The sequence below is a fragment of the Nymphalis io genome, chromosome 11 (genome assembly GCF_905147045.1).
Source record: "Nymphalis io chromosome 11, ilAglIoxx1.1, whole genome shotgun sequence".
NCBI classification, from domain to species: domain Eukaryota; kingdom Metazoa; phylum Arthropoda; class Insecta; order Lepidoptera; family Nymphalidae; genus Nymphalis; species Nymphalis io.
In genome coordinates this window covers 7682057-7692336 of record NC_065898.1, presented here as the reverse complement: position 1 = coordinate 7692336, position 10280 = coordinate 7682057, and the positions used below count along the sequence as shown (strand labels likewise).

Here is a 10280-nt window from a genome sequence, read left to right as displayed (position 1 = left end):
TTAATGCTGCCACTTTCGTTCAAATGATACTTTTTTTGACTAAGGATACGTATGCAAAGATGGCCCAATGGCAAAACCACTTGAATATTAAGCAACCGGATTCAAACCTGGGCAAGCACCAATGAGTTTTCATTTTTTTAATTTCTGTTTAAAATTTATCTAGAAACTTAGTCGAATTTCACTGAAATTCTGCCTCATGTGTATTCACCTATCTGCATTAGAACAGCTTGGTAGAGTACAGGTCATTTGTTTTTTATTTTTATAAACATCGTTGTAACATGAGTACCTACTTATGATAGAATTTAATAAAACATGTATGCTACGTAATTTTCAGTATTTCATTAAGACAATACTTACCAAACATTACAAAACTGAACTGCTAAACATAATACTTCACGGTAAAGCCATTATTAGCACTAACATCGCAATTTGTAAAACTCCATTTTGTTACAAAATACATGAAAAGTAATGTAAACTAAACCTGAAGTAATAGCCTGCTGGGATAATTTGCATGAAAATATAATGTGGAAAAACATTTGTAACTTTAAAACTTAGCCTTTGAAAGGCATATTCTATTTCGACATATAGTTTCGTTATAAAGCAATATAATACATTCTTATTTAAATTTTAAATAGTTATTGGATATAGGTCAAAATAATTCAGAACCAGACAACGTTTATGTTACAACAGTTTACAGTATCTTTTTATTTTTTCTTCAATAAATACAGAGTGAAATTTAATGAAACTCGTCCATTTTTGTTTACAAATGAAAGTGTATCTAGTTAAAATAAATATAACCATTTGTTTTTCTGTGACACACAAACAGCTTGTCAGAACTTAAAAACGCCTCTTCAGTCCATTTGATGATGCATAACAATTGTACGACCTCGATTAATGAGCATTCTACGGGAATGGAATACAAATACGCATATTATCTTGTAGCAACCTCTAAAACTTACACACTTACCCGTATACTACTTGCATTTGGCTGGGTGGCATTTAGAGCGTTAAGAAAATATCTTTTAAAGAAATCTATTGCGCATCATCAACATTAACATTCTATCTTAAAAAATACGCTAGATTTCTGTAGAGTCATGTCATGTAGAATACCGGAATACATTTTATAATGAAAATTATTAGTCATAAACGATTGGTTGCGAATACTTTATTTTCAAGAACACTTTTTTTTGCATAAATGTCGTTTTGTCTTTTCTTTTACGATGAATATAGCAATCCATTAAAACCTTGTGTATACTATTTTTGCTTTACACCGAGAGATTTCAAAGCTTTCCCTGTTAAAGGTTGCAATACAGTATCGATGATGTCTTTTTATATTTACGCTAATTCTCAATTCGTATAATTACGCATAAATAAAACAAAATCTTTTATTTGATTTAGTTAAAATTAATGCCGCAGTCTTATCAAACTCTTTCTGATTGTGATCGATTTTATTAAAGACAAACAATCGACAATAATATGTTTTCAAGACAATAAGAATTCTAATGAGACACAGTGACATTGTTGCTTGCTGAAGACAAGTTGTATATTATTAAAATTGTAATTGTTATTGGCTGTCATTATTTATTGTATGTATCTGAATTTTAATTTACGTCTTTTCCTTCTTATAAAGTCCAAAATTAAACAGTTCACAAACAAAAATCATATAAACTTTATAGGCAAGTTACGGGACAAACTTTTTACGAGAGTAATTGTATAAAATGGACCATGTGTATAATGACAAATCAGTTAAAACCTTTATCTCCTCTATGTGTGAACAGACTTACTTTGTTTTTGTATGGTAGCTTTGGAAATAATAATTGGAAAAAAATATATAATAATAATTGAAAAAATAAGAATTGGAAATAATAATTAATATAAGAGAATTTCGACCAAAAAAAATAGACTAAATATCTAATGTTCAACTAGGATTAAATTTACCACTCACTTTCGTCACCAAGGCCATATTTCAACCCCAACTTGCATAAGACTTAGAGTAGCAATCACCTACAACAATAATTTAATTAAACAACAATAATTTAATTAACCAACAATAATTTATAATATCTGTACCGTAGTCTCAATTATCTATTTTTTACAACTTTTGACTATTTTTTTATATCTCTGTTCTGTATCTTTAGCATATAAATTGCATCACCACTTTTTTATAAAATAAATCCAAAAAAATGCACACCAATATTCTATTCATAGTTATTAACTTATATTTTAAAATAGCGATTTACATACTAAAATTATAAGAAATTTCTATGAGTTGGTGACTTTTATATTATTATACCGTTATCGGAGAAAGCTACGAGAGTGGAACAACGGCTCGACGGTGAGCGCAGTTGTGGGCCAACCGGCGTACAGCGCCTACAAACTCAGTTTTCTAGATAAATATATTGTGTTTTGAAATAAAGATAACACTTTAAAATAATTGTGTTTTCTGGATTTTTATAAGAAATAAAAGGTGCGTTATATATTTTCTCATTATTATTACTTAGTATTATAATAAAAAATATGTTAATAGCTTATAAATCTACATAATGTCCTATCTTAAAAAGTCTAAATATTATTTTCATGCTTATATAATATAATAATGCAAATTAATCATTATAAATCATTGAACTTTAGTTTTCAACAGAATTTGTAACAGATTTTTTCGAAATAATTATACGGAAGCTCCATTAAATATATTTTTTATACTAGTTAATTTATTTATTTAATTATGTAAGTCATTCATAATGTTAACAATTTAGATTATGAATAAATTTAAATATTATTAACTGAAACAAAAACATGATGTAGGTAAGTGTACCTACACAACAAGAATAATTATATTTAAAATATTAAAATATCAATCTTGAAATCTACAAAGCTAATCTTGCATATTTAATAAAACTGAATAAATAATCTTGCATATTTAATAAAATTGAATAAAACAAATACTTTGTTAGGATACTCTTCATTCATGAAATTATCTTTTTTTACTTTATGTTTTAATATTATGATAAGATCGCTAAAAATTCAAAGCAAACGGAGAGAGTAAAATAATACTATCTCTGATAGTAAGTAAAAAAAATGTAAATAAGTGGCCACGAACTACTTTAATATGAAATCGCAGAGATCAAATTCTTTGAAAGAGCTTTCTAATTTCACATAAAAAACATATCAATCAACTTTAGCCTTTATATTTATTTATACATATATTGCACACTCTAGCCTCTAGGTTGTAAAACATAATTGAGCATCAATTTATTTTAATAAAATTCAGCCTTTATCTCAGATTTCACTTTTAGAAAAATTCAAAATTCAAATAGGTTAATTAACCGTGGATGTAATGTTGATTTATTAGCTAAGCTACAAAACATTGTTGTTGAGGTTTTATATAATTTATAATATACCGTAGCTTTACGTCGGTTTATCATTAAAAATTACTTAACTACGAGTACTTAATATCCATGTATAAAGAAGTAAGTCCCATTGTCATCTTAAAATTTGCTTTACCTAATATACTATAAGTACAAAGGATCTGTAATAATTTCATTTAAATTATTTTAATTATAACACGGTTTAAATTGTTAAATTTAATAAAATACTATATACAATATTTTATTTTCTTGTCAAAAGCACTGAGATTCACCCCGTATTAAACTTACACACAATTTGCTCCTGTCCCAGTGTACTTCAAATACAGACCTTGCAAGACTGCTAGCTGTATCTGAAAGAGAGTCAGGCCACTGGCTTCAGGCTCTCCCTTCTAAAAATCTAGGGACAGTACTTGATCGGGCAACGATACGCATCGCCGTATGCCTTCGCTTAGGTTTAAAGGTGTGCGAGCCTCACACATGTCCCTGTGGTACCCCGGTGGATCATTTCGGACGCCATGGACTTAGCTGCCGCAAAAGCGTTGGCCGTGCATATCGCCATAGATCTCTTAATGACATAATTCGTCGGGCTTTTGTCACAGCATCGATTCCTGCTACTTTGGAACCGAATGGTTTATGCAGAGATGATGGCGAGAGACCCGATGGAGTGACATTAGTGCAAGAGTCGATGGGACGTGTTCTTGTGTGGGATGCAACTTGCGTAGATACGCTGGCAGTATCTCATATCAAGAATACGTCTCGTAAAGCCAGTGCCGCTGAAGCTGCTCAAATACTCAAGCGCCGCAAATATACACTTTTATCCGATGGATATGAATTTGCGGGGCTGGGTTTTGAAACATTGGGTCCATGGTCGTCCGATACAAAAAAAAACATAAAAGATATTTCTAAAAAACTGGTCCACACTTTTGGTGACCCAAGAGCTGGCGCTTATTTAGCCCAAAGGCTGAGTCTAGCGGTGCAGAGAGGCAATAGTGCCAGCGTCTTGGGTACAATGCCACAGGACAATCTTTTAGACGGCGTGTTTTTGCTTAAAATTTGTAATGTGTATTTTGTTCTTTTTATTTTATTTTGTATTTTATAAAAATGTCTATGTAATTAAAAAGATAAATAAAATTAAAGTATTATTTAATTGGAAAGACGTAATTACAATATACAGATTTACATTAACTTGTGTACTCTTAAAATTGCATTAACTTACAACAATTATGTTTATTATTGAATCTACTTCAAACATTGATATACTATGATTATAACAATTAGATAAGCTAGTTCTAATCATTATTATTTTTTGCCATAAGCAACAATCTGTCATTTATCCTTAATATCAGATATTCTACCGTAAAACCGCAGTACTTGATATTGTTATGTTCCGGTTTGAAGGGTGAGTGAGCCAGTGTAATTACAGGCACAAGGGACATAAAATCTTAGTTTCCAAGGTTGGTGGCGCATTGGCTATGCAAGCGATGGTTGTCATTTCTTACAATGCCAATGTCTAAGGGCGTTGGTGACCACTTATATATGCTTGTCCGCCTTCCTATTCTATAACTATATATATATATATATATATATATATATATATATATATATATATATATATATATATATATATATATATATATATATATATATATATACAGACTTTTTAAATGCGTAAGATATTCCGTGGATACTGGACTTGTTACAATCTGTCTCATAATTGGATAAAATACGAGAACCGCCTGACCTTATACAATCTAGGACTTCATTAAATCGTAAGACCATTCACTGTGAATTTTTTATATATAAACGTATTCTAAATTATAGGTCTTGATATTCTACCACAAAACAGCAGTACTTAGTATTGTTGTCTTTCCGTGTGAAGGGTGAGTAAGCCAGTGTGTGAGAGTGAGAACACAAGGGACATGATATCTTGGTTCCCAAGTTTGGTGGCGCATTGGTGTGTAAGAGATGGTTAATATTTCTAACAATTCCAATGTCTATGAGCGGTGGTGACCACTTACCACCAATAATCCATTTGTTCGTACACCTATTCTATAAAAAAATTCAATTCAAAAATAAATTATTTTATTTGTAGAAATTTTTGCATGTATGTATATTATAATTGAAAACTCTCACACGTTATCCATCCATTGTATCAATCTTGAATTTATTTATAAATGACTTTATCACAGTTTTCATCAAATCACCTAACACAGTCTGTCTGTTATACGATAAGTACAACAAACGCGTTTGATTTACTCTAAATTCTTATTACGATACAACATTATTTAAATCATTTTACATTTATATACTTTCTTTTTATCTCCAGGTACTTACAAAATGTTGGAAGGGACTAAGATCAGCACTCCGTCGCAAATGTCGAGTATATTCGATATTGCTAAGGACACCGTGCTTTTTTTGCTACTATCATGTTACTACATATTGGAATCGCTATTTTGGACATTAGTGCCCAATGTAATAAGGCCCATGAAAAGTCTTAAAGACGAGATAGTCCTGATAACTGGAGGTGGTGGAGGAGTCGGCAGACAATTAGCTATTAAGTTGGCAAGACTAGGAGCTAAAGTTGTTCTATGGGATATAAACAAGGAAGGTCAGTATTGGTCTAATTGTTTACGACTCATTTAGGCTATTAAAATTTCGCAAATATTTTAAATGTCAAAAATTTAGACTTAACCTAAAGAATAAGGGCAAAGGGCACACGAGATGTATAATTTATGATTAATTTAAAATTTGTTAAATATGTGGCTGTGCCCTGGGTGTGCTATGTATTTTAAGTATCATCGGTCAATGTGAACTACTTCCATAGATTTTATGAATATTACCACATTTTTCAAAAAGAAAATACTAATTTATAACTTATTTGTATCGATTATTTGTTTCCTGAGTGGAAAAATACTTTGTTTATAAAAGAAGTTGCGCAACTTTAGAGTGGACACGTGACGAAATGAATCCGACATAGCAATCAGAAAGTATAATTTACCTTGTGGCTATAGTTGGCAATGTATCTCGATACTTACAGCTAAAATTGTCTATCATTATGGAGCTACGATATATGTAATACCAATATAAATAAGTACAGCACCATCAGCTTGAAGACGTTTTTGAGTTTGTTGAGCAGCGAAAGGTCAACATAAATAAACGAATACTTTTTATTTTTATATATATTTTAAACAAATTAAACGTAATTTTAACCATGATTGTTTTCGTCCTCAGTCCATCCGAAAAATAATTTATTTAAAGACTAGCGAACGGTCTGCCTTCTAGTAATCTGTCTAGATATATTATTGTATTTTTAATTATTGTAATTTGTGTTGTATTTCATTATTTTTTTATTAGCTTTAGAAAAGACTAGTAACGCACTTAGAGAAGAAGGTTACGAAGTTGCAAGCTACGAGGTCGATCTAGCAGACCGGGAATCCGTGTACAAAACAGCAAAAAAAGTTAAGGACGAGGTGAGTGTTTTATAACTTTTCAATTAAAACTTATGTTTATTTACTAGCTGCACGATATCGTACGAAGTGAAAAAGTGTTAAAATAAAAAACCTGGAACCCGACCGCAGCGACACCTACCGGGCCCATTTTAAAACAACCAGGAACCCACAAAAATACACACAAAAAATGTCATCAAAATTTGTATATTCATATATAAAGATAATGCACAGTGTCTATTGGACTATCGTTTTTAATTATGTTAAAATAAGCAATTAAATATTATTCGCCTACCTAAGTAAAGTAAAGTAACAGCCTATAAATGTTCCTGTAACTGTTGAGCTAATCAGCTCCTCTTCTTTTGAGGATAAGGATTGGAGCTAAGTCCACCACGCTCCAATGCAAGTTAGTTACATGTGATATACGTGGTATTTTTCATCTGCCTCATGTCGGTGTCCTCACAATGTTTTTCTTCACCGCCGAGCACGAGATTATTTATATAAACAAATTAAGCACATGAAAATTCAGTAATGCTTGCCCGGATTTGGGCTCGGATTTATTGGGTATTCTCGTCTTCTAGCCACAACTATCAAAGTTGTACACCTAAGTTATTTAAATATATTTTTTTCTGTTACATTTTCTGTTAAAACTATTTTTTTTTATATTTTAAATGCAGGTCGGAAAGGTAGATGTTTTAATTAACAACGCGGGTATTGTTTTCGGTGATACTTTACTTGAACTCAACGACACTGCGATTGAAACCACATATAAAGTCAACATTCTTTCCCATTATTGGGTGAGTATATTTTTGACTATTAATATTAATAATAATTTATAAGTGCGGTTTTGTCTAGTCAGTATGGGTATACTTATTTGACTGCCTCGTTGGTCTAGTGCCTTGATGTATGGCCGCAGACCCGGAGGTCCTGGGTTCAATTTCCAGGTCGGGCCAGTAAAAAGTTATTGAGTTTTTCTGTTAGAAAATTCTCAGTAGCAACCCGGAGTCTGAAATTTGGAAGTGTGTACAGTCCCGTGTCTCGGAAAGCACATAAAACCGTTGGTCCTGGGCTTGAACTCTTTCCGGTCGTATCGGATTGCCGTCCCATTGGATTATGAGAGTTAGGGAATAGAGAGTGCACCTGTGTTTGCGCACACACTTCTGCACTGTAATATCTCCTGCGTAGTTGGCTAATTTCTCTTGAGATTGACCGCCATGGCCGAAATCGGTCCGGAGGACATTATTATTATTATTACTCGTTTCTATTTGACATCTATTTATAAATTTTCTTGTATACTTTATTTGTTATGACTTCAATTATTATTTATTATTTATAACTTGCATATTTTTAGACTAGTCTGCAATTAATACTTAAAATAAATGAATACTAGCAATGCCTACAACGAATTAATGATATATATTTCTATGTTCCACTCCAATAAACATAAATCTTATGTTCGGAGTGGGGAAAGAATTAATTAAGTTAATAACTAAAATAATTTTCTAAATAATGTATAACAAAAGGTCATAACTTCATACATATAATAAAGATATATTTTTTTCAAACATTTGATAATCTTTCCAGACTGTGAAAGCATTTCTCCCAGACATGATCAGCTCGGGTAAAGGACACATAGTGACTGTAGGTTCCGTGGCGGGACTTCTCGGCACTTATCGTTGCACGGACTACAGCGCTACTAAGTTTGCTACCGTTGGCTTTCATGAGAGCCTCTTCACGGAGCTTCGGGTGAGAATTTTCGTTTTAAAAAAAATTACTACTGCAAGTTAGTAGTTAAGCGGACCCTGGCGTTACTAGGCCGGGAAAACGGTAAGCAGAAGTAGAAGAAGTGAGTTAGTCATTATAGTGTACATATTCGTTGTAATATTTATAAATTAGGATCATATTGTAATTTCGATTTTAATGCTGATTGGAAATAAAAATATTAAACTTACATGAAATACTAAACTCAAAGGAAAAGAGTAATTTTTAGGTGTTTAAAGGTTTTATTTCTGAGGTTTGAGTGGTGTAGTATATAACTTTAATTATGTTTGATTGACATGATTAAAAATAAAAAGTATGATCATGTATGCAACTTTCAATCTCGTAAACGTAAAAAACCAATGATTTATTTTTGTCGGTGTTATTCTTATCATACATATATATATTTACAGGCGCACGGGCACAATAATATCCACGCGACACTCGTCTGCCCCTACTACATCAACACGGGCATGTTTGACGGAGTGACACCAAGGCTCATGCCGATGTTAGAGCCAAACTACGTGGCAGAAACCATGATAGATTCTATTCGCAAGAACGAGGTCAACTGTGTAATGCCTGGTTCAGTCAGATATTTGTTGCCTCTTAAATGGTAAGATCACTTGATTTAAATTTATCCCATTACACGTGAGAGTGACACATTTATCCGTCAGAAACATTACATATATAAACATTTTATATCCACTAAACTGTTGTGGAAGCATCTCATAGGATCGGAAAGATACAACGCATACATAAATATTTGCCGTCTGGTGTAACCGAATACTTACCTACGTACCTACAATATTTATCCGAAATGAGAATAGCACCCATAACTTTTTGTGCAAGAGAATTGTGGTGACGATATCCAATCTATGTACAATTGGTATTTGTGGTATTCCACAAATAGCAATTGTATAGGTGTCGTCGATGTTTTAAAACTTGAATGTATATTTTATAACATCCTTAAGAGCTTAGTCCTCAATAGATTTAGTTTTTAAAAACATTTTTGAAAATTCTTATCTCTATTATTATATATAGATAATACATATTGTATAAATATATAATGAAAGAAAATGTTTCAATGTCGAAAAAAATAAACTATAAGTATATTACAATTATAAGTTATATTCATAAAATCGACTAGTGAAGTCGGCTTCATGTGGTTAAAAAAAATATTGGGAAATGTTTCAGCTTACTTCCAGCAAAAATGTGTTGGGATCTAATGCATCGCGTGATGAAGGGGCCACAATCAATGATGGATTTAAAAAGGAAACGAAAAGTGGCATAAAACTAGCATTTGTATGTAGATACGTATATTTAGAAGACTGAATGTTCTTAAAATAAAATCTATAAATATTATATTGAAATCATTTATCCTGAAACTATCCCAGTATATCACACCAGAGATAAGTATTTATGAGAAAAAACAGTCCAAGGAAGGCCCTTTATCCACTAAAAGTAAAAGTAAAGTAACAGCCTATAAATGTCTACTGCTGAGCTAAGGACTTCTGTTCTTTTGACGACATTTGGAGCTTACTCCAACACACTGCTCTGATTCTGATGCAGGTTGGTGGATGCACGTGGCAGATTTTCATCAGCCACATGTAAGTTTAACTAACTAATGATGCAAGGAATTACATGATTCCAGTAAAATTATTATTATTATATTTTGTAAATAATATTTAAAAGACACAATGTAATTAAA

At 31.8% G+C, this 10280-nt stretch overlaps 1 protein-coding gene across 1 annotated transcript; it reads left to right on the top strand.

Moving 5' to 3' along the window:
- The first annotated feature begins 2351 nt into the window (after positions 1 to 2351).
- LOC126771956 (epidermal retinol dehydrogenase 2-like) lies at positions 2352 to 10168 on the top strand. The gene is made up of 7 exons (XM_050492149.1): positions 2352 to 2467; positions 5695 to 5976; positions 6723 to 6838; positions 7492 to 7611; positions 8399 to 8560; positions 8986 to 9185; positions 9767 to 10168. The coding sequence occupies exons 2-7, from the start codon at positions 5706 to 5708 to the stop codon at positions 9861 to 9863; spliced, it is 966 nt and encodes a 321-aa protein (XP_050348106.1). The 5' UTR covers positions 2352 to 2467; positions 5695 to 5705; the 3' UTR covers positions 9864 to 10168.
- The last annotated feature ends 112 nt before the right edge of the window (positions 10169 to 10280 follow it).

Excerpts from the sequence above, each read along its gene's own strand:
- LOC126771956 (XM_050492149.1), top strand. The coding sequence starts at position 5,706 with ATGTTGGAAGGGACTAAGATCAGCACTCCGTCGCAAATGTCGAGTATA. Across the intron at positions 7,612-8,398 it reads ACATTCTTTCCCATTATTGG|ACTGTGAAAGCATTTCTCCC; the intron begins GTGAGTATATTT and ends TAATCTTTCCAG. Across the intron at positions 9,186-9,766 it reads TATTTGTTGCCTCTTAAATG|CTTACTTCCAGCAAAAATGT; the intron begins GTAAGATCACTT and ends GAAATGTTTCAG.